Source organism: Physella acuta, unplaced genomic scaffold, assembly GCF_028476545.2.
Source record: "Physella acuta isolate Inbredline_101_S28 unplaced genomic scaffold, ASM2847654v3 ptg001278l, whole genome shotgun sequence".
Lineage (NCBI taxonomy): Eukaryota > Metazoa > Mollusca > Gastropoda > Physidae > Physella > Physella acuta.
Genome location: NW_026732793.1, coordinates 201,818 through 228,159, shown reverse-complemented (window position 1 = coordinate 228,159; position 26,342 = coordinate 201,818). Strand labels below are relative to the sequence as shown.

General features: G+C 37.5%; 2 protein-coding genes across 2 annotated transcripts; both read right to left on the bottom strand.

Annotated features, from left to right (window-relative positions):
- Nucleotides 1-16,506: 16,506 nt before the first annotated feature.
- LOC131957925 (uncharacterized) lies at nucleotides 16,507-17,106 on the bottom strand. Its single transcript, XM_059322775.1, has one exon. It carries the CDS (start codon nucleotides 17,104-17,106, stop codon nucleotides 16,507-16,509), a length of 600 nt encoding a protein of 199 aa, XP_059178758.1.
- A 2,943-nt stretch (nucleotides 17,107-20,049) lies between these two features.
- Nucleotides 20,050-21,084, bottom strand: LOC131957924 (uncharacterized). Its single transcript, XM_059322774.1, has one exon. It carries the CDS (start codon nucleotides 21,082-21,084, stop codon nucleotides 20,050-20,052), a length of 1,035 nt encoding a protein of 344 aa, XP_059178757.1.
- Between the last annotated feature and the right edge of the window lie 5,258 nt (nucleotides 21,085-26,342).

Genomic DNA, 26,342 nt, shown 5'->3' with positions numbered 1-26,342 from the left:
AATTTAAACATATGATTAACTATTTTACTATGTAATATAGTAGCTTATTACTAAAATGATTCTACATAAGTAATCCACAGCCCTGCGATAGTCTAGACCACACCGATCCACAGCCCTGCTATAGTCTAGGTCACACCGATCCACAGCCCTGCGATAGTCTAGGCCACACCGATCCACAGCCCTGCTATAGTCTAGGTCACACCGATCCACAGCCCTGCGATAGTCTAGGCCACACCGATCCACAGCCAGACGACCCCGTCCACCACTAAGCCGGACCAGACGACCCCGTCCACCACTAAGCCAGACCAGACGACCCCGTCCACCACTAAGCCAGACCAGACGACCCCGTCCACCACTAAGCTAGACCAGATGACCCCATCCACACTAAGCCAGACCAGACGACCCCGTCCATCCTTAAGCAAGACCAGACGACCCCGTCCACCACTAAGCCAGACCAGACGACCCCGTCCACCACTAAGCCAGACCAGACGACCCCGTCCACCACTAAGCCAGACCAGACGACCCCGTCCACCACTAAGCTAGACCAGATGACCCCATCCACACTAAGCCAGACCAGACGACCCCGTCCATCCTTAAGCAAGACCAGACGACCCCGTCCACCACTAAGCCAGACCAGACGACCCCGTCCACCACTAAGCCAGATCAGGCGATCCCGTCCACCACTAAGCTAGACCAGGCTACCCGGTCCACCAGGTAGCCACTGTGAAAGACTAGACATCCAATTCTATACCAACAACCAGACATACACACATCCAACAGACCTGAAAGTTCTCAATTCCTCTTGCTGGAGAGCTGGAGATGATGGGTCCACTCGATGATGGGTCCACTCGATGATGGGTCCACTCGATGATGTGTCCACTCGATGATGTGTCCACTTGATGATGTGTCCACTTGATGATGTGTCCACTCGATGATGTGTCCACTTGATGATGGGGTGTTAAGTAGCTTCAATGGTATCCAAACTTCTGGTGAAAGTTCTGGTATCCAGATCACCCTATGATGAAAAAAGTTAATATAATAAATAATTTTGTAATATTCTTTGTCATGTTAACGAGTAAAGAATTCCCTTCCCCCTCTCCCTCCACCACCCCCACCCTTATTCACATTTTTAAAACTCTACTTAGCTATTGACAAGTATAAAAAGTTGATTTATTTTTTACTTCTTTTTGTTATAAGGTAATGTGTTTATTCTTACTTTTACATTACTTAATTTCCCATTATTCAGAACAAATAGGAGAATGTTACTAAACATTTTTCAGTGTTGTAAATGGGCAGGTTGTTGGCATTATCTGTTTATATATCTAGATCTAGATTTCTAGTCTAGATCTAACTAATTAGGTTACTTGTAATTAATTGAAATACAAACATGGCTTGATAATGTCAATGCTAACCCTATCCCTAACCCTAACCCCAACCCTAGTCCTACCATACACCTAACCCTAATTTCTAACCTTAACACATGTGGAGATTACTATACCAGGGGTCGGCAACCTTTTGAGACGGAAGAGCCAAAAGTCGCAATTTATAAAATTTCCCAGTTTTTAAAGAGCCGCCATTTTTATTTCAATATTATGATATTTTATGAGGAATATATATATATATATATGTATATATATATATATATATATATATATATATATATATATATATATATATATATATATATATAGGCCTATATATAATTTAAAATAAATAGCTTTTAATATGAAATAATATTTATTTATATAAAAACATACACATGATTAGCAAAAAACATATTTAAGCATTTTAACCAGCTCTGCTAGAATAATAAAATCAGTAATCAAATTATATAACAATAATTATTGAATAATATTTACAATTATAGTTTGACCTTGCAAGCTTTTTGAAAGTTTGTTTAAACCTGGCTCATATCTTGTTTTCAGTTTCAAGCACGCCTTAAGATTTTTTTATTTGTTAGTTTGCTTCAGTGTTTCATCCAGACTTTTTTCTCCGAAGGGGGGTGGGAGCACTTAAAATTTTTGCGGGGGACGGACTAAAATTTCCGAGGGGGCGGACACTGTTAAAAGTATATATTTTCTATATAAAGTCCATTTCGTCCGGGGAGGGGGGGGGGGGTAGACTCTTCGGGGGGGGGGGGCGTAGCCCCTCCCAAGAAATGCCCGGAAGAAACACTGGTTGGCTTCTTTACTTTTTATTTTATTCATGCAAGAAAACGCCTGATCGCATAAATATAGTGACCCGAAGATCGTCAGCACTCAAAATGCTAACTTCTTTACCTTATTGTAGTATCTTGGGAGAATATTCCATGCGTCACATAATAGTGCCTCAACTCGAGGCATTTATGTTTGAGCTGTCCAGTTGTGCAGCGAAACGTGCATGTTTTTCTGGACCTCCAAATCTTCTAACTTTCTCCTGAGTTCCGTGAAATGTTTGTTTTTGTGTTAAGACGATCTACTATGTACGTCAAAGTACTTACATTTGTTTCGAATTACTTAAATCACTCAGGAATCCATCCTTCATTTTGTTTATTGTAATGCCTAAGTAATTCATTGTTAAAAGTAGCATTGGTTTCATCATGATATTTTTTTCAAATTTATCAAAATGAAGTAATGTATCGCTCTTTGTGACTTCAACAAAAAAGTTTTTTTTTTCGAAACAATCAACTTTTTCAAGCAAGGCATAGGTTAGGTTTTCCTTTCCTTGCAGTTTTACATTTAGTTCTTTTAGTTTCTTTGTAATATCCACCATGAAGTTGAATATTTCGATTCGGGATGGACCATTTAATAGGTAGTACATTAAAATAGGAAGTAACTAAATATTCTAATAGAATAGCGAGTGTTTATCGTTTATATTTATTGTTATATCGTTCATCACCGAAAGTTGTAGAACAATATTTTAAGAGTTTCGAAAATAAAATAATTATTAATATTTGTGCATGGAGCAGAAGAGCCGCATCCTGACATCAAAAGAGCCGCATGCGGCTCGCGAGCCGCAGGTTGCCGACCCCTGTACTATACTAACAAACCAACACATCTATTTTATGGAACAGTTTATCTGTCTGTAAAATCAGCCTTTTTTTTTTTTTTTGCTGAATTGGGTGAAAAGTACTTAAAATCCTTATGATATGATACCTCATTTGTAGTTTATTAAAGGTGTTTGAGCAAATGCAAAATAAATACCTCATGCTACTATATACCTCCTGTATAGTATATTTCGTAAAGTCCTAGACCTATAAGACTTTACGAAAAAGTAAAAAAATTAAAACTTAATAAACCGGGAGTGATCTCCCCCAAACTTTCTCGAATATTCTTATATAAAATAACAGGGGATGGGAACTCGGGCTATAGACATGATTTTTAATCCATTTTAAATACTTAAAGTTTTAAAAATAGAATAAAATCTCGTAGACAAATTAATTGCACACCAAGTGAACGCCAAATAAAAAAGCGCATAATAGTGCGCAATATTATTAGTACTTCTAAAATTTACATTAGTTTTTTGAGAAATCGAAAGTAGCGTAAATTACTACTTCCAGTCATCGGAAATTACTCAAAATTTAACAGAAGGTAGAGAATTAGATCTTTTACTTACATGTGAAATTACATGTATCTATCTGAAATAGTACTCAAGTTATAGGCTTTTGAAAAATTCAAAGTAGGAAAAGTACCACTTCCGGTTATCGAAAATCGCTCAAAAGTTGATACGGATCTACGATTTTGATAAAATACTTATATATGAAATTTCATCAACCTAGCTGTAACGGTACTCAAGTTATCGTTTTTACACACGGACACACAGACAGACACACAGACACACACACACACAGACATACGGACAAGATTGCAAAATTATGTAAAAATCTCGTTTTTTTTTTTGCACGATTACAATACTTTCTCTATACTACGTATATACGAGAAAGTAAAAAAGGTAGGGTGTTGGGAAATTGCGAGAAGCGAAATGGCGAGGAGGTACACTGCGAAAAGGGCGCGAAAACAGTCAGACACATAACATTTTAGTCTCGCATATTACCATCAGCCGATACCTACGCTCGGTGGTGGTAAAATACAAAGATATCTGCGGAAATTTTACCGCACCAGATTTACAGTGATTTTTTTTTTATGCAAACTTCAAAGTAGTATCGTTAATATAGTTAAAACTTTCTATATTCCCCATCTTTTGTGTCGACTTGTTCGAAACTGCCAGAAATACCGCAGAAGATATCTCAACTTCTAATAGGCCTATGGCCTATATATATATACACACACATATATATATATATATATATATATATATATATATATATATATATATATATATATATATATATATATGTATATATATTATATAATGAAAACTAGATCTAGATAAAAAAAGAACAACATACAACACTCGTGATATACGATATTAAATTATTAAATGCTTGTTAAGTCTGGAACAACAAAATAATTTTTAAAATAAACATAAAACAAAACTTTTTTTTTTAAATAGTGTCTCGCTATTTAGTATTTACCCACGATTCCGCGGATATGTCTCGCTTTTTCTTCTCGCAGTTTACTGCCTCGCTATTTCCCATTACAAAAAAAAGTAGCCCTAACCTAATGATTAGGGCCTAAAGCCTTCCTAATCTAGGTCTAATACATTTTTAATATTCTATATTTCGTACAATTACAGTTACAATATACATACAAAACTTACCTCAACCCTCGTCGTCAATGTAATGCTGTTTTGTACATATAGATCTAGGTCGGCGTTGTTTCATTGCAACGAGAAAGATCAATTTTCCAAACAAATGAAATATGAGCAACATTTTGTTAGAATTCCTAAATGCTAGATACGTGCCTGTACCCAAAGGAAATAGACTTAGATTCTACACTAACAGATGGACTGAGAGTTTCTTCCAGGCATCTCTTCGGGGGGGCGAAGCCCCCCCCCCCCCCAAATTTTTTTTTTTACCGCCCCCCCCCCCTAACAAAATGAAATTTATATAATTTATATAGAAAATATATACTTTAAGCAGTGCCCCCCCCCCCCGAAGAAACTGTTTGAATAAATTGTAATAGGAATAGATTAAAATAATTTATGTAGACAGAGTTCAGATAAGAAATTCTACAGCAATTTCAAGGTGGGTCGTAGGCCGAGGTGTGTCGTCATTTGGGAGGGGGGGGGGGGGTCTGGCTTTTTGTGACGATATGTGACGGAGGGGAGGGGTGGGGAGGTAAAAATCGTCAAAGACAGCGTGACGTCATTTATGGATGACCCCTGTATACCAAACATGTTACGGGTATATAGAACATCTTCTGGGTCGCAGGGCACAAAACCACGCCCCTTTTTATGTTCTGGGTCACGTTTTTGTTTTCACTCGCTGAGCGAAAACATAGGCCTTGGACATGTTCTGAATTTTCACATGAGTGCGTCTAAACGAAATAAGCGTATCCTAGGCCAAATTCCTAGCTCTCACGCAGCGGACTGTAAACTGTAAAATTAACTTAATATAGGCCTACTGTTTAAGTCTAAGGCATTACAATTTTGCCTTAAAACCAGTTTAGGCTGTAATTAAGTAAATAGTGTGGCATATGTTGTGAATGTAGTAGAGTAAGAGTATATTGAGTAGTCGCGTTTATCGTAAGTTAGATTATTTCAATTCAGTACGGAACACACTACAAAGCCAAGTAGGCGTTCCCTAGCTGAAGAATCTTTAGTTTTTTAGGAATCTATATTACCACTCTTAAAGTATTAATATATGAAACAAATAGGATGGAAATTATAACTAACCGTAAACTTTTTCTAATTAAATTATAATTTTTTTATTTATGTAAGCAATAATTTGGGTTTTTAAGTAGAGCTGAAATAAATTTGGGATTACAGAGAATTAAAATGATACAAATTTTAAGCAATCGAAAAAGTTATGTTATTACAATGAGACACATCAAAGCAAACACTCTTCCCTTTCAAACATCAATACAAAACGTCTAAATATAAAAAAAAAATTAAAATTATTAAAAAAAAACCCAACCTGAACCTAAAAATGCAAATGTGTCATTAAATGATGATTTAAGGGATTTTTTTTCCTCGGCGTGGTGGGCTGAGGGGACGGGGGACGAGGGGGGATTGGGGGGTGGTGGAGAGGGTGGAATTTGAGTTTTTTTTTTTTTACGTGAGTTTTTACGTACAGCTGAAATAATTTGGAATTACAGAAAATTTTTAATTAGAAACATGTATAATTTGTCATAAAAATTGAATAGAAGTATGTTATAATAAAGCTACCGTTTTTAGACTTTCAAACAAAAGCTACATTTAAGTATGCAATAAGTAAAATATATTGTTTTCACAAGTTTACATAGCTAATATAAAGGTTTGTTATAATTTTTACATAATAAAAATTAGAGCGTTTTATTGTGTTTTTCAAGCTTGTCTTAGTTACACTTGGTTAATTTAGCTATTATTGTGAAAGTTATTTCCCTTAAATACAATTTTGGTATTTGGATTTTCACATGGGAAGTAATTCGTTGCTTACTTTATAATAATTTCAAATTCCTGCACCTTAGGTTGACCGCTTACATTTAAATACAAATTTAAGTTATTATTTGCTATTGTAAAAATTATATAGAGCTTAAATTCTAAAAAAATATTTTGGTAGGTTTTTTTTTAGAATTATCAAGTTGAAAAACAAATAATACATCAGTACAGTGGCGTAGCGAGGTCGGGTGTCACCCGGTGCGGCACTTAATGGTGTCACCCCCCAGAGGCGTAGCGACCCTTTCAATTTTCGATTTGCACCCCCCCCCCCCCTCAAATTTTTCTCTATATATTTTGCTATTTTTTTGTCTTGGTGTCACCCCCCTAAATGGTGTCACCCGGTGCGGTCCACACCCCCGCCCCCCACCCCTCGCTACGCCTCTGCATCAGTAGCCGTTGTAGATTGCAATACTTAATGTTAGTAGACTTACAGTTTTAGTCGTACATTAAACATCTAATTAATTGTCTTTTCATATTTTTCACCCTCTCCTAAAGTATTCATATATAACAATTTTAGGCTGGAATCTATAACATTTATAACCTTTTAATTTTCAAAAACCTAAAAATCGTTACATAATCACACAATATATACATTTACAATTATAACTAAAGACAGTCAAGCTTAAAGCAGGTAAGTTCCGTTTTGGAACTCACCTTGGGAGGTCGGTAGAGAGCCCAACACTACAAGACCTTTTTTTTTACTTTTTTTTGTGTTTTTTTCCCAGACATTTTTCTCTCGGGAGGGGGGGGGGTAGGAAAATTACTTAAAATGTTCTAAGGGGGGGGGGGGGCGGCTATGTCGTAAAGTGCAAAGTAGACTCGTGGACTTAGCAACAATTTCAATAAATGTGAAGGGGTCGGCGTGGTCGAGTCGGTAAAGCTCATGGTTGCTAAACCGAAAAGTCTCGAGTTCGAACCCTCGGGCAGATGAGGCTCGTTAACTGGGGACAGCCACTCTTCTAGGAGAGAAAACTCCAAAATTAAAACAAAGGCTATAAGCAAATCCAAAAAGAAAAGTAGGCTGAAATCGGAGTCAATGGCCTCAATGGCGCATAACCAGTTGACACGTAACGCTTAATTGTGTTGGAGGCGTGGTCGAGTCGGCAAAAAGCTCATGGTTGATAAATTCGAACAAAGTCTCGAGTTCAATCCCACTGGCAGATAAATCTCGAACCCCTTCAACACTAATAATTAAGAACGAAGAAGAAGAAGAAGAATAAAATGTGATTAAGCTTGCAAACTGGAATTGAAGGAATTAGTACAAACTTTGAGACGAAGGAGGCAAGTAAAATTTGATTTAGATGTCTACCTATAACGTGTATGTAATTGATAATAAATTAATACGTCACTTTTAATTAATTCTTTTTCTTATACATATGTTTTAGTAATTAAGTATGAAAGGGGGCATTTTAAGAAGTTTTGCCTAGGGCGCTAAATGACCTGGCGCCGGCACTGCATGTGTGTCCACAGGTGAAACGTAGAAGAAGCTGTCTGAAAAAAACACATTTCGACGTGATGGTTCACTTGATGTGACAGCTGGACAGAAGATTCCAGAAAGGGAACACTCTAGAATGATGAAGTTGGTGGCCTTTACACCAACAGAACGGAAAAATCTAGAAAGCCCATACTCCACTAAACTTACATCTAGAAAGATGTAGTAGCGGCCTATTCAGAAGAAAGCCCATACTCCACTAAACTTACATCGAGAAAGATGTAGTAGCGGCCTATTCAGAAGAAAGCCCATACTCCACTAAACTTACATCTAGAAAGATGTAGTAGCGGCCTATTCAGAAGAAAGCCCATACTCCACTAAACTTACATCGAGAAAGATGTAGTAGCGGCCTATTCAGAAGAAAGCCCATACTCCACTAAACTTACATCTAGAAAGATGTAGTAGCGGCCTATTCAGAAGAAAGCCCATACTCCACTAAACTTACATCTAGAAAGATGTAGTAGCGGCCTATTCAGAAGAAAGCCCATACTCCACTAAACTTACATCGAGAAAGATGTAGTAGCGGCCTATTCAGAAGAAAGCCCATACTCCACTAAACTTACATCTAGAAAGATGTAGTAGCGGCCCATTCAGAAGAAAGCCCATACTCCAATAAATTTACATCTAGAAAGATGTAGTAGCGGCCTATTCAGAAGAAAGTCCATACTCCACTAAACTTACATCGAGAAAGATGTAGTAGCGGCCTATTCAGAAGAAAGCCCATACTCCACTAAACTTACATCTAGAAAGATGTAGTAGCGGCCTATTCAGAAGAAAGGCCATACTCCACTAAACTTACATCGAGAAAGATGTAGTAGCGGCCTATTCAGAAGAAAGCCCATACTCCACTAAACTTACATCTAGAAAGATGTAGTAGCGGCCTATTCAGAAGAAAGCTCATACTCCACTAAACTTACATCGAGAAAGATGTAGTAGCGGCCCATTCAGAAGAAAGCTAATACTCCACTAAACTTACATCGAGAAAGATGTAGTAGCGGCCTATTCAGAAGAAAGCCCATACTCCACTAAACTTACATCGAGGAAGATGTAGTAGCGGCCTATTCAGAAGAAAGCCCATACTCCACTAAACTTACATCGAGAAAGATGTAGTAGCGGTCTATTCAGAAGAAAGCCCATACTCCACTAAACTTACATCGAGAAAGATGTAGTAGCGGCCTATTCAGAAGAAAGCCCATACTCCACTTAACTTACATTGAGAAAGATGTAGTAGCGGCCTATTCAGAAGAAAGCCCATACTCCACTAAACTTACATCTAGAAAGATGTAGTAGCGGCCCATTCAGAAGAAAGCCCATACTCCACTAAACTTACATCTAGAAAGATGTAGTAGCGGCCTATTCAGAAGAAAGCCCATACTCCACTAAACTTACATCGAGAAAGATGTAGTAGCGGCCTATTCAGAAGAAAGCCCATACTCAACTAAACTTACATCGAGAAAGATGTAGTAGCGGCCTATTCAGAAGAAAGCCCATACTCCACTTAACTTACATTGAGAAAGATGTAGTAGCGGCCTATTCAGAAGAAAGCGCATACTCCACTAAACTTACATCTAGAAAGATGTAGTAGCTGCCCATTCAGAAGAAAGCCCATACTCCACTAAACTTACATCTAGAAAGATGTAGTAGCAGCCTATTCAGAAGAAAGCCCATACTCCACTAAACTTACATCGAGAAAGATGTAGTAGCGGCCTATTCAGAAAAAAACCAATACTCCACTAAACTTACATCTAGAAAGATGCAGTAGCGGCCTATTCAGAAGAAAGCACATACTCAACTAAACTTACATCTAGAAAGATGCAGTAGCGGCCTATTCAGAAGAAAGCCCATACTCCACTAAACTTACATCTAGAAAGATGTAGTAGCAGCCTATTCAGAAGAAAGCCCATACTCCACTAAACTTACATCGAGAAAGATGTAGTAGCGGCCTATTCAGAAAAAAACCAATACTCCACTAAACTTACATCTAGAAAGATGCAGTAGCGGCCTATTCAGAAGAAAGCACATACTCAACTAAACTTACATCTAGAAAGATGCAGTAGCGGCCTATTCAGAAGAAAGCCCATACTCCACTAAACTTACATCGAGAAAGATGTAGTAGCGGCCTATTCAGAAGAAAGCCCATACTCCACTAAACTTACATCTAGAAAGATGTAGTAGCGGCCTATTCAGAAGAAAGCCCATACTCCACTAAAACTTACATCGAGAAAGATGTAGTAGCGGCCTATTCAGAAGAAAGCCCATACTCCACTAAACTTACATCGAGAAAGATGTAGTAGCGGCCTATTCAGAAGAAAGCCCATACTCCACTAAACTTACATCTAGAAAGATGTAGTATCGGCCCATTCAGAAGAAAGCCCATACTCCACTAAACTTACATCTAGAAAGATGTAGTAGCGGCCTATTCAGAAGAAAGCCCATACTCCACTAAACTTACATCGAGAAAGATGTAGTAGCGGCCTATTCAGAAAAAAGCCCATACTCCACTACACTTACATCTAGAAAGATGCAGTAGCGGCCTATTCAGAAGAAAGCACATACTCAACTAAACTTACATCTAGAAAGATGCAGTAGCGGCCTATTCAGAAGAATGCCCATACTCCACTAAACTTACATCTAGAAAGATGTAGTAGCGGCCTATTCAGAAGAAAGCCCATACTCCACTAAACTTACATCTAGAAAGATGTAGTAGCGGCCTATACAGAAGAAAGCCCATACTCCACTAAACTTACATCGAGAAAGATGTAGTAGCGGCCTATTCAGAAGAAAGCCCATACTCCACTAAACTTACATCTAGAAAGATGCAGTAGCGGCCTATTCAGAAGAAAGCCCATACTCCACTAAACTTACATCTAGAAAGATGTAGTAGCGGCCTATTCAGAAGATTGCCCATACTCCACTAAACTTACATCTAGAAAGATGTAGTAGCGGCCTATTCAGAAGAATGCCCATACTCCACTAAACTTACATCTAGAAAGATCTAGTAGCGGCCTATTCAGAAGAAAGCCCATACTCCACTAAACTTACATCTAGAAAGATGTAGTAGCGGCCCATTCAGAAGAAAGCTCATACTCCACTAAACTTACATCGAGAAAGATGTAGTAGCGGCCTATTCAGAAGAAAGCCCATACTCCACTAAACTTACATCGAGAAAGATGTAGTAGCGGCCCATCCAGAAGTAAGAAAGAGCACTCTAAAAAGCTGTGGTAGGCGGCTCAGATAAAAATAAGAGAAAGAATACTAAGGAGCCGTTGTTGGCGGCCCATTCACAAGTAAGAGAGAGAACTCTAGCTGTAGTGTAGTTGGTGGCCTTTTCACAAGGAGGATAGCTTATTCTTAATCAATCCAATAGCAATTTGTATCCTTATCGTTCAATTCAAACTGATTGCTTGAAAACACACCTTCATATAGACATCGAGTGATGCACTGTTCTATTTACACATGAATATAAATTAACAAAAAAAAAAAAAAAAAACAACATAAAAACTCAACATTTTTATCCTATAAATGATTTATTAGTAATCTTGAATTTTCCGAAAATTAAAAAATGGAAATAAATTCTGAAACGTTAGCCTGAATCTGGAGCTCATGAAATAATACACGAAGATGCTTAAGCTCGAGTTAAAAGACTCCAAAAGGAAGTTAAAGGTAAAAAATACAAGGAATAACTTTTGTCTGCGATTTACGTCGAAGGGAGAGAATTCTGAATCGAAGATTGACCACAGGGTGTCGACAAAAGTTGGAACAGCGCAGACGATGTACACCATCGAGAGAAGTTTGACCATTTTAACAACTTTGACATCTTTGTTAGAAATTTTAGATTTGCCTGAGTTGAATTTCGAGGTGGCTGATTTCTGACGCCATTTTGTTTTCTTGTTTAGTTCCGTCACCATGACGACCGTGCAAGCGATGACGGCGATGAAGGAGCCGAAGGTGGAGATGACGATGTTGAACATGAAGGTGATGTTGTCGACCAGGTCGCTGTCCCAGCTGTAATAGATCCCGAACAGTGTCCGGTTCAACTTGGGGTAGAACCTCAGCGCTGGACGGTTGGAGTAGAAGACGGGCAGGGTGCCAGCAATCACCAGCAGGAAGATGAGCGCCATCGTGGCGGCCACGCGCTTGTTGGTGAGGACGGCCTTGACCTTGAGCGGCATGGCGATACACAGGCACCTCTCGAAGGTGATGAACGCCGTGATCCAGCCACGGACCCGATCGAACGTGACGCGAACAACACCGCCCACGATGTAACGAAAAGTCTCGTACACGGTACACACATCCGAGCTATAGTAGTAAGGGTTGTACCACACCGTCAACAGCCCCAGCATGACTAGCGACAACAGGTCGGCTATAGTAAGACTAAAGAGACTTATATTCACACTGTCTTTTAAACCTTGTTTTAAAAAGATGATCATGTTAATTATGCTTGTGAGAATACCGAATACAGTGAGAAAAGTTCCCAGAATAATAAGAAATGTAATCGTTAAAACTATGTAAGTCATTTCATCCAAATCCATGTAATTAATTGGCCGATTTTCGAAGTAATTTGTGAAATTCATTTTGGGATGTACTTAAAAAGTGTCAGGTAAGTGATCGGTTAAACAAATAGGCTTACGTAGTAGTTTACCTTATGTTTCACAAATACTATACGTTGAGCAGATTTTCGATGGTGATGATGAGGTAATTAAACTGAGACATTTTCTCACAACTTTAAGTGTAAACATTATCTGTTGTACTTTTGCTTAAAACTGACTTTTGGGTTTGTTCTGTTTAAACATTGTAATTACATTTTTTTACGTAAAATGGCCAATGGCTTGTAAGTTCTTAAAGTGTTTTATTATTTTTTTTATTTTTTTTTTTGTTACGGCAGGTAGACTTATATTATTACACTTTGTTTAGAACTTTAAAACATTAAAGGTATAATAAAAAAAAACATTTCGAGTCTAGATTACCACGACTTCAAACAAACTTTTTTACTCGTCTAAAGCATCTGGCTCGTGTTTTTTATGTGTAAGATATAATTTGTTCCAAACTATTTGATAATCGGTGTTATTTATTAAACCCTTACAATATTTACTCTTTCTTCGATGATGGGAGGTAATTTTTTCCCACTTTCAACCCAGACAAAAAATTTCCATAATAACCCCGTGATAATACGGCCTATTTACTTCAGTATACATCCACGCTAGGCCCACTTAAAACATTTTTCGAAGCATTATCACATTTCGTTAGGTTGTTGCATCTGATAGTTAAAGTGTTTATCCATCTATTATTTCAGTAGTTTTGTATCATTTATTATTCATGACGAAATATTTTACAAGACTGCAGAGCACCCAAGTTTAACAAAAACTGTCTCTTTGTGAAAACAAACCTATACAAAACTCTGACTCATACAATTCAACTCCACGAAACAAATAATCGATATGTTTATAAATTGATAATCACCGGAGCGTAAGCTTAGCGAAGACAAGGTGTAAATTGAATAAAAGCTTTTCAAATTTGTAAATTATTGGGATTTTGAAAGTTCTTTTTTAAAAATCTTAAAACATTTTAGAATCAGTAGGGTTATTGCTATTGAGTTGTGTTGATCGCAATTTTCAGTGAACGCGTACTAATCAAAACCTAATTTGTGCTTTTTTGTAAACTCAAACCTTCAGCATCTGTTTTTAAAAGTAGTTTTGTCATCTTTGATAAACATTTGTTGGCGTGTGTTTAAAGATGATGCGTCTATTACCGTTACGCCTTCATTTGTGCCGAGGACTTGACTTTTATTTTCAAGGATGAGTTCTTTGCATTGAAAATTCTTTTAACATTGTCTGAGATACGATAAATGAAAAATATTTTAAAAGATCTTACCCGTTATCATTCTCTTGTGGAATTTGTTATACTTTCCTTTGTCAAGTTAAAAATAGAATGTAATATTTTAAAACTCGTAACCTGAAATAAACATTACCTTTTATCAATTAGCTTATACCACTACTGTGGTTATGCCTGTAGCCTAACATAAACTGATCCATAAGCTCCTGCCAATACTGTGGTTATGCCTGTAGCCTAACATCAACTGACCCATAAGCTCCTGCCAATACTGTGGTTATGCCTGTAGCCTAACATCAACTGACCCATAAGCTCCTGCCAATACTGTGGTTATGCCTGTAGCCTAACATCAACTGATCCATAAGCTCCTGCCAATACTGTGGTTATGCCTGTAGCCTAACATCAACTGACCCATAAGCTCCTGCCAATACTGTGGTTATGCCTGTAGCCTAACATCAACTGACCCATAAGCTCCTGCCAATACTGTGGTTATGCCTGTAGCCTAACATCAACTGATCCATAAGCTCCTGCCAATACTGTGGTTATGCCTGTAGCCTAACATCAACTGATCCATAAGCTCCTGCCAATACTGTGGTTATGCCTGTAGCCTAACACGAACTACTCCATAAGCTCCTGCCAATACTGTGGTTATGCCTGTAGCCTAACATCAACTGATCCATAAGCTCCTGCCAATACTGTGGTTATGCCTGTAGCCTAACATCAACTGATCCATAACCTCCTGCCAATACTATGGTTATGCCTGTAGCCTAACATCAACTGATCCATACGATCCCGCCAATACTGTGGTTATGCCTGTAGCCCTGTGTGTGCACCTGGAGACCACCTTACACCTGTATTATTGCTGTGTTCTCCTGCACAGTCTACAGCTCAATGTCTCGCCCGTGGTACGGCTATCCTACAACAAAGACAAGATGGCGGTGGGGCTGGGATGTCAAGTTGAGATTCTTATACCTGGACGAGTTGTCTTTATGAGGAAAACTTGGACTGCAAATTTTGTCTTAGATAACACGGTTAAATAAAGGCAGAATCACACTGGGAGCACTATTAATTTTTTTAGAGAGTTAATAAAAACTGAGCGTATTATCTGAACGTTATATTTTTTTAATTGCTGTATTCTGCCTCTTGTTTACTTTTCTTTACTAAAGCACTTATAATTTTTTAAACACATTTATGTTGTAAAATAAAGAAAGCTTTCTATTATAATTAATGACCAAATTTAAATTACCTGTGAGTCTTTAAAAATGTAGGTAAAAATGTGACGTAATTTGAAATTTAGAACAAAACTAATGGACATCACAGACCTGAAGAGAATACTTCCAATTTTTTGTTGACAGATAAATTTCATGCGTTTATTTAGATTTTACAATCAAAGAAAGCGTAAAAAGAATAAATGGCTTTTATAAATTTTGTTTAGATCTAGTTACTGAAAATAATACAAACATCAATTACATCCAATCTATCGTAAAGTCCAACAAAAATTAAACAGTCAGGTTTTATTAACCATATTTAATTTTTGATAACAGCGTGCTTGATTTTAAAAATATTTAATGTGTCGCTAATAATTTTGAGACTATTCTTTGCTGAATTTCTGAAGAATGTGACTTCTCCAACTTTCACTTCTTTAAATTTAAAAAAAAAGTTAAACAAACAAAACATTAACATTTAAAAGTTAAGCTGGAGTGATCTCTCCTAAATTTCTTGTTTATTCTTTTATAACAGTAAGGGGATGGCACTTACACTACTTACAGTGCAATCGTAAAATAAAAATGTTTTTTAAATACTTACATGTTTTAAATAGAATAGTGTAGAAAAAGAATTGCTTATCAAGAAGAACGTAAACGATGTGTATATAATTGAGCAAACAATAAGTTTTGTAAAAAAAAACATTGGTTTTTAAAAAGTTCATTAGATGTCTAATTCATTTACAAATTATGTCACAGTGCATTGTCTTTGAGGTTTACCTACGTGGAAAATATGAGAATAATCTTTCTAGTAGAAGTAAAGTAGATTACTACTTCCGGTCACCGAAATTCATTCAAATTTATACAGAATGAAGATAATAAGATCTTATATCTATGTATTTAATTTTGTACACGTAATTGAAACGCTACTGACGTTTAGGTATTTTAGAAACCGTAAATAGAGTAAAGTACCACTTTCAGATATCGTAGTTCACTCAAAATTTGTAAGTAATATAACTTTGAAACTATAAACAGTGCTAAAGATATCATGTTCCCACGAAAATAGAGTTACATACCACTTCCATTTAACAAAAAATGTTCAACAGTTAAAAGAAACATTTGCATACAAAGTTATACTTAAAAATTAGCAAACTATAGGCTTTTAAGCAACCTGAATAGGAGTAAGTACCATTAACGGTTACAGAGAATCGCTCAAAAGTTGATAAAAAAATAATACAAATGTTATATCATAGTTTTGCCAAGCAAACTGAAACAGTATTTAAGTTATCGTGTTTACATACACATAGGCAGTAAACGAGAAAGTATAAATTTAATATGCAGTCGTTTAGAAAATAATTAATTGACAATTTAAAATATGTATTCACTTGATTTCTAAAACTTGACAGAATATCTGTATTATTTTCTCTATGAGCTTCGGTGTCGACATGTTTTAGACCTAATTACTTAACAAGAACAGAATACTTCTCTAAATGTCTGCTTGTACTTAGAGCTCAGGAAATAGTAGACAAACAGTCCAATAGACGAGTTAATGGCCTGCAGTAAAAACGTACAGCCGTTGGTGACGTTGACGAGATTTTGGTTTAGTCCTGTCACAATGATGGTCTTGTCAACCATAGGCCAGATCATCCAAGCGACCTCTGGGGCCGAGCAGACGACGTAGACCAGGGATAAAATCTTTACCATTTTTATCATCTTCATCTCTTTCCGGGAGAACTGGTTGTTACCGGAAGTAGAGCTTGATTTCCGCCGTTTCGTGTTTTTGGTGAGCCGGATGACCATGGCGGTAGTTGTGGCGATTACGGTGAGCAGAGAGCCAAACACAGACACGACGCTGACTAAACTGAAGGTCAAAGAGTCTATGATTCGTCGGTTGGATGTGAAGTTGACCCCAAGATATGTCCGGTTTGAAGCGAAATCAAATCTCCACACGACCTGACTGGTGTAGAAGACCGGCGAGGACCATGCGATAACCACGACGAATATACACACCATGCAAACCGTAACTCTCCTGTTGGTGAGAATATCTTTAACCCTGACTGGCATAGCCACACGCAACCACCGCTCAAACGTGATGTAAGCCGTAATCCAGCCGGTAATCCGCGCTAAAATCACGTGAAACACACCTCCAATTAAATAATGAAACTCGTTGGAAGTTACGTAACTCGCTGAATGCACGTACAGTGGGCTAAACCAAACCGCCAACACGACACCATCAGCTAAGCATAAAACATCAGACAGTGCTAAACTGAATAAACTTATGTTGACACTATCGTTCAAGCCTTGTTTTACGAATATTATCATGTTAATAATGTTCGTGACAATCCCAAAGAGAGACACGAACCCTCCTAATATTGAAATCAATATGTTGGTCAAAATTTCCGCTAGTTCATTGTTAATTGCTGGAATTATCGTGGTAGACGGAAAAGATGTGTTGTTCATTGGTAGACTTATAACTTGCATCACAGTTTAATTCAAAGTTTAATGTTTCCGGAAAACGTGGAATATTATATTTAAAGAAGACTTGCAGGATTTATATTTAAATACCCATCTAATATCATTATTTTCATTCTTCTAATCAACTTAGAAGCATATCACACTAAGGATGTGTGTGAATCTATAAAGTTTTCCACATACTTATTCCTTTGTATGCTATTGAAATAGTGTATTGGTTTTAAAATCCAAGAACTTAAGATCAAAAGGAAATCAGCTTACAGTCATGTTGTAGAATAACACATTTAAACACAATTTGTCTGTCACTTTAATCGGGAATTTACACTAATCACTCAAAACTTGACTGGTGAATGTGACATTAGGCTGACCACTTTTATCGGCCTCGCGTTTTGTGACAAGTGTATTGACATTTGGTTACAATGTCACTGGTTCTAAAATTGTGCACCAAGGGTAACATAGATATATTTAGCAGGGACTAAACGTATAACTAGATAGTGTATTGCCTAAGTTAACATTTTTATGTATATGTTAGGTAGCTGTAATACACAATCTAGAAAGCGTTGGTAGTGTGACGAGTTCATAGAAATGAAACGTCTTTGCTAATAGTAATGTATTTATCAAAGTAGTAACGCGTGAAGTAGTTAAACATCATTTGTTTTCTACAACAGGGAGTGCTAACGTTCATATCTAAGGTATTATTTTTGTGTCAATGAACAAACATTTTCACGAAATTAGTTTGATGGTATTTTATAGGCTTGGTCTGGATTGTTAATTCGGATGCTGTAAAATATTGGTCTGATTCGAAACTATATGAAGTCGAAACACAATTTCAATTTATTCATTTTATTCAATAACGGTAACAACAGTTGTCAAGAAAATCTGACGTCAGTATTTTTGTTAATTTTGAGACACCACCTTTCATAATTACTGAACCGCGATGTGAATTTTTCAAGGAATGAGTGCAAAAAGCTTTAAAAATCGATCTTTATCATAGCGCGACAGTGTATATTGATAGAATACCGTAACTCTCAACTGAAAACAAAAACCTCGATACACACATTTGCCAAACACCTAACCCATAACCCATTGAAAAATAACTTACAATGTTTTAAATTAGCAAGAGATGGTTGTCTAAGCAGTACTTACACCCCCTACCCCCCCCCCCCCCTCCGAAGGTAAATACAAAAGGTGGGTGTTTTGAATAGATTACATTACCATTGAAAAACTCAACTTCTATTATACTATAGTTATATGTTTACGGCCATTTAAACTCTTCAAAAGCCTTTGTTAAATAATAGTGGCTTCATTAAGGTCAAAAACATTTAGGTATTAAAGTATTACAATGAGCCTGATAATACTAAAGGTAATGAAAATTATGTTTTATTCATCATGAAAGCTAAAACAATTCAGAAATCGATTTAACTAATGGAGCAGAGAACTATAGAAAATATCACAAACAATGTAAACACGTTTCAGTCATGTTTTCTCCAGAGCACTATACAAGTACAAGCCCACGGTGTTTGTAGTGTATCATGTTTAAAGTCACAACTTCCTGTCGGTTTCGGTAATTCAACAAACCTTTTTTCTGTCCTACATACAAGCACGATAACGTGACATGCCAGTATTTTTTAACGCAACGTGTGCAATGTTTGAACTAATTTAAATACAGATCGTTTAATGGCTTGTTTTAATTTGAAATGTTAAGCAATCATTCCAGCACGTATAACATATCAAAGAATCAATAGCTTCCATCATTGTATTGATTTTGTTGTCCTTTATCCAGTATAGTGCAATTCAGGTTGAAGTAATGGTTATCACTAAACTCATATCAAAAGTTGCCTTAGGGGGAATAAGTCAACGATATTCAACATAAAATCTGAACCATATGATGGACAAAGTTCTAAAAATTCATTTTGTTTTCAAAATGTCGTTTCAGACAAAATGTAAAGTAATTTACTTTTTAAATTTCGTCTGTTAATTCAAATGCAGCCTTTAGTTTTGAAGCTAAACAGATGTTATGTAAAATAGTTCACACATAGGTTGTTGTAGTGATCATTGTTTCCCCAATCAAGTCTTGGGCCGCTAATTGTATTTTTCACCATAAGCAAGTATTGAAGACTTTTCTTGTTTTATATTTTTGCTCCTAATTTAATAACCGTTAATGTTACTGTTACAACGATCAAAGATATCAACAACTTTATTAAACTTTTAAATAACCAATCCTTAAAATGAGTCATGTAAAAACCACAACAAAAGCGCCAGTCTTTCAGTATTAAATGAACTTTAAACCTTCTTTACAGAAAGTATAATGTATTTAAGAGTAACTACAACATCTAGTCAGATCATACAATATCTACAGTCAGATACTACAACATCCACAGTGTCGAAATTAAAAGTCTGTAAAATATGTAAATTAAGTTTTGATCTCCTTAGTACTTAGACAGTTGTACCAAAGCACACAAAAATCGTACCATCAGACCACAAGCAATAAAATAAAGTTTTAACGCATGTTTTCTACTTGGTACCAATGTCAAGTTAGGGTACACGAACAGCCGGACAACACGTAAACAACGTTCTGAAGCTGGTCCTGTACTTAGCACTCAGACTATAGTACGGGAAAATATGCAGGCTGGAGTTGAGCGATTCCATCAGGAAGGAAAAGGAAAATGCCACGTTGAAGAAGTTCCGGTTGAACCCTGTCACGCTGAACCCAGGATCACGTATCGTCCACACGGTGAAGATTATAGTCGGCGTGAACGTGACGATGTAGATTAAAGCCAGCGATGACGTCAGTTTAATTATCTTAATCTTCTTCCTTGATATGACCTGAATCTTGTTGTTAGTTGTGAGTTGTTGTATTTGATGTGTTGAAAACGTTGTAGAGCGTACGAGACCAACAACGAGGAAGATTGTACTGAGCACGACGATGGAGAAAGACGCCATGACGGGGAATACGTTGCCGACGATAAACGTCACGTGATCAATGATAGCTCGATCGTCGGTGTACACCAGGATGAGATAACTCCGGTTAATCTGAGGGAGGTAACTCGAGATAATTCGCGTCGTGTAGTAGGTAGGCGCCAAACAGGCGAAACTGAACACGTAAATGGTTACGACGACGCACGTGACGCGTTGTTTCGTGAAAAGGGATTTCACGTGCAGGGGTAACGTCACGCAAAGGCATCGCTCAAACGTGATGAAAGCCGTCAGCCAACCAGTCACTCTAACGAAGATCAGGTGCACCGTCCCTGCCGTAATGTATGAGATCTCGCCCGAGTATAGGATGACGTCAAACAACTTGTAGGCCATGAAAAACACGAGGGTCGGGACGGAAATGGCCATCAGGGCCAGAAGGTCAGACAAGGCCAAGGCCAGTAAGGTTATGTTGACCTGGTCAATGAAGCCTTGCCGCAGGAAGATCAATATGTTGACCGCATTGGTCAAGATCCCGAAGATTGAAACTAAGACGGTTAAAACGTTGGCGATGATGTTGATGAGGATGGGGTACAAGGTGTTGTCAACTATAGGTACATCAGCTAACGTGATATTAACACTGTAAATCAAACTCATGGTCTCCTTACCTCAGCTAGCAGAAATAGTCTTAAATTTAATCCTAAATTCAGTATACTTTACAACAACTATCGCGTTTTAACCAACGGCGTAATTTATTCCCTTTAAACATTTTTGCAACTGAAACAATTTTCTTCACTTAAACGTTGCTCATAATTATTGAAGTTATTAATAATATATAATGACATAACTAAAAAAAATTGGATTAAACAAACTCTTTAAGTTGGATGTAAAACGTTTTTTCCCCAGAAAGTTCTAAAACTTGAATGAAAACAAAAAGGAAGAATAAAGAGAAGGGGTTTAATTTCCATGAAAATAACTGCGACATTTTATATGATTAGTAAAAAAAAAGTAAGATTTAATTTTTCCAACATTATACCTGTAATTATATCCTACACGAACAGGAATTAATTCAATGCTCGAACAGACGAGAATCCTTGTTAAATCTAATCTTAGAGTTGATTACATTTTAAGTATTGCTCTTAGCTTTTAATTATATAATTATAATATCGGCAGTGCTTTTACATAATTATCAAAGAAAAAAATCGAGATAGTTAGGTATTATTTATCCGACACGTATTAAGGTAATTTAGTTTTTAGTGTTCTTGAAGAAAGCGTAAAATAAACATTACCAGTTTTGGATTTTTTTCTTTTTTGTTATTTTTAAATTCTCATAGCATTTGGAAACATTGTTTAGAAAAAAAATGACATTAATGATTACGGAAAAAAAAGAGAAAATGACTTACGCACGAAGAGTAAAATTAAATGTTTTAATAACAGTTTTCAGATGGTTCAAATCGGAGCTAAAGACGGTGAATTAAGTTCACTTCGACTTGTTATTCGTTAAATGTGTTACTATCGAACAGCAATTAATTGATAATGATACTTTTGGAACAGTTAAAGAAAGAAATATGCTTTGTTAGTCTTCAGATGTAAAGCTGCTGTGAAGTGATCTGCAAAGAGTAATATTTGAGATGAACTTAGAGGTCGGCGGGGTGGTTTTAGTTAAGCTCATTGTTGCTGAACCGAAAAGTCCTTCGTTCTAATCCGTGAGGTTAGATAGCTGGGGACGGCCACTCATCTAGGAGAGACAACTCCAAAATCAAACAATTGCTAACTTGTAGTTTGTTCTTGGTTAGACAAAGGCTATGGAAGCAAATCCAAAAAAAAATCAAACAACTGCTGCCTTGTAGTTTGTTCTTGGTTGGACAAAGCTATGAAAGCAAATCCAAAAAGAAAAGCAAGCTAAAATTGGAGTCAATGGCCAATAATGCGCATAACAAGTTGACACTGTGTTGGAGGGAATCTCTTCCAACACTAGATTTAAGAACGAAGAAGAAGAAGATGATGATGAACTTTAATATAAAATTACGTTCATTCGATTTGTAAGTTTACATCTATTGAACTCTTGTATAGTATATACAGATTTTGTGAAGCGTCGTGTAGGTTTAAATGGATCCTTTTACTCCTGGTATGAATATTGTTTTAATTTGGCCTGTGGTCGTTCAGAAAATAAGCACTAGTCTAATGAAGAACTGGATTTATAGTTCAATGTTTTATGCAAGAACAAGGAGACTCTGGAATAAGGTAGTGCTACATAAACCAAGAAATTGTGAAAACTTCATATTGTGTCCACTTAAAACTATCGTAGAATAAGCACTTAAATTTCGGGGGTGGGGGGGATGCGTTGAACGTGCTTCAAGCCCCCCTCCTCACCCACACAACATTTGTCAGAAAGAAAGTCTAAAATTAGATCTACAGTACATATTTCCTCCAAAGGCGTTCGTTAATTAAGTGTCGTTAAAGGTACGTAACAAGGTGTGCACAGGTAATTCAGAATAAACATGGTTGTCGTTACTTACGTTTTTAGAAACTATTGTCTACAGCTGGTGAAGGCTATTGCTAAGGTACAGCGAGGTCTAGCGATAGAAGGCGCACTTGCTCACCCGATTGTTGTCGGCCACTCTTTGAGACGGAAGAACCACAAGTTACAATATTTACCAGTTTTTAAAGAGCCACTAACAATTTTTTTTCAATTTTTTATTATTTAATTAGGATTAGTTAAATACTTTTTTGTCGGCAACTCTTTGAGACGGAAGAATTACAAGTTACAATTTACAAAATTTACCAGTTTTTAAAGAGCCACTAACAATTTTTTTCAATATTTTATTATTTGATTAGGATTAGTTAAAAACATTTTATTTGTTATTTAAAATAAATATCTGTAAATATGAAATAATATTTATTCATATAAAAAACACACGTGTTTCGCCAAAACAATAAACTTAGTAATCAAATAATATAATTATAGCACTATCCCAATCCACTTTAGAAGCTAACTTTTATTTATTTTTTTGTTTTTTATTTAAGGATAACAGCGGCTCAGAAAGTGTCTCCTATTAGCCAGGCAGGCCTTAACACGGCTAACTCCGACTACCTGGATATCGGTTTGATTATCGTATAGGTCGCTTCTGTCCTTATCTTCTACCCCCCCCCCCCCACTGATCGCAGGGGGGTAAACTCGTACACCAACGTCCAGTAGGCCAGAGGCGTAGCGACCCCTCCCGGCGCCCGGGGCGATCATTCAGTTTGGCGCCCCGCCATATATATATATATATATATATATATATATATATATATATATATATATATATATATATATATATATATATATATATATATATATATATATATATATATATATATATATATATATATATATATATATATATGTAACTAGGGTGGGCCTAGTTACTAGTCACTATTGTTGAGAACGCGATAGTGCAGGTGTTGGACTGATAAGCCAACTGATAACGATCATAAAGCCACGGCGTAGTTTGGAAGGATACGACAAGCGCTGTCAACTTTGACACGATTTGGCTGACGAAACAGTGCAGATGTTATATTAAATCGGACTGTACGACAGAAGCGGCGTAATTAACATTCTGATGTAACGATTAGAATCGATTACGATTACGATTATGATAGAACCGAATACGACTACGGATACGAGGGGGATATAAGGAAGGCGACGGCTGAGTCTCTCTCTCTCTCGATCAGTCAGTCTGTGTGGCAGTATCAAGTTGGTTATATTGTGTTAAGAAGGACGATAGACATGTGTATTCAGTTATATGAAGACTAGTGAGGACTGTTGGGAGTCAGTTGATTCAAACTCTTATTGTGAAGCATTCCTTTTGATTCAGTATATTATTGTGAAGCATTTCTTTGATTCATGTAATAAAAGGATCAATAGCGAACCTGCATCTTCGAGTATCTATACTGTGGTCGATGTTGTGTAGAATGAGTGGTTAGACTCGGTAACATTTGGCGTTGTCGAGCAGAACTCGTTAACATTTGGCACTACAGGCAAATAGTCTCGTTACATTTGGCTCTGCGAGCAGGATACTCTCGTTACATTTGGCGCTGCGGACAGGATGAATTCAACTAGACTTGCCGCTTTAGGCACCCATAGTCAACCTTGTTCATAACTGTGTTTCGTGTGTGTGAATTCGAACATTCAGGAACAGTGAAAATTGAGGAACGAGGAAAATTTTTCATACACACACGGTAAGAAACGTCTTTTTTTATTTGAAGGAAATAAATAAAAGGGAAAACTGAAATCAGAATCGAGGAAATTGAAAAGAACAGAGATGAGACACCTTTCATTATCATTCTGGCTTGGTGTCACATGCTCTTTTGCTGCTGCAAGCATGTGGCTCAGTATACCCCTAGTTGTAGCACCAACTACCCTGGGGACAGCTATGGGGCTGACCACCAGCATCCAGATAATTGTCATTGGTATCTCCAACTGGGTTGTTGGACAAATACTGGGCAAAGATGGCAACCAAGATATGGATGTAACTCTTGGACACTGGAAATGTGTCATGATCTCCCTTTTGGGCAACACTATCTGCTGCATAGCTGCAACATTTTTCCTTAGTGTGAGTGGCAGACGCGGGAGTGATATTTTAGATATCGGAAAGGAACAAAAACTCCTGCTGGCCCAACAATCTGAGTCAGATAAGATAGGCAACGGTAAAGATGACCCTTTGCCTCCAGATGGACCAGGACAAAATGTGGACAAAAAGCCGATCCATATTGTGGTCCTGCCCAGTGAGTCCCACATCAACAAATTTTACGGGGACGGTGATCCAACCTTAACCAACAGGTTCAGTGAAGAGGTCAGGGCTGCCTGGGCCTCAAGATACATGTCACCAGAGGAAAGATTAAGACTGCTGATGGGAAGTATAGGAGAGACGGTCAGGGCAGAGGTAAAATGCCACGATAAAACCATCCAATCAGATCCAGATAAGGTGCTGGATCTGATTATGGAGACCTTTGGGGAGAGACGGTCGGGTTCGCAACTGCTAACGGTGTTAGTAGGCTTGAAGCAGAGAATGGCGGAGAGTGTGATGGAGTATTCACACCGAATGAACGGGGCCTTTGAAGCGGTAAAAGGCAAAATACCCGACATGGATGCGCGCCTGCTGAGGGACCATTTCATCGAGGGGCTGGCGACCCCTATGTCAAGAAGATATTTGAAAGAAGAGGTCTACAAAGACACGCAGTTGACCTTCCTTCAGGTCAGGAACTCAGCGATCCGCAGGTCCGAGGATGAGGACCAATCGAACTGTTCGGTAGACAAAGTCTCTGTGCCGGAACAGAAACAATCCCCACCCACAGGGACCGGCACGGTGGAAACCATGATGGCTCAACTGTTGGCTCACCTGGATAAGGTTGACCAACGATTGGAGAGGTTAGAAAGCAGGCCAACAGCAGAGAATCAGGACAAAAACGGGACAAAACAGAGACAGGTTGGACAGCCGCGACCTGCCGGTCCATCGCTCCGGTGGACGGCTGATGGTCGACCAAATTGCCTGTCCCGCTCACAACCCGGACATATGGCACAACACTGTCCGGTGAAACGATCGCCCTCTGTAAGGCAGGTCAAGGCTACAGAGCGGCGAGGTTATGGCGTAAGAAACAAAAGGAAACAAACAATGAAAGAGTCTCAAACAAGACTCGAAGAGAAATTATCCGATATGGAAAAAATGAACTGTGAAATGAACTTGAATGTTGAAAAGTTTCAAGTGAACAATTTGTTGGCTAAGAAAAATGATGATAAGGAAGAAATGGGTAGACTTAAGAATGAGATCTCAATGTTAACCAGGAAACTGGATAGGGAAAGTTCATGCAAATTAAAAGCACAGGAGAAATGTTCATCTTTAGAGTGTCTGTTATCGGAAGAAGTAAATAAA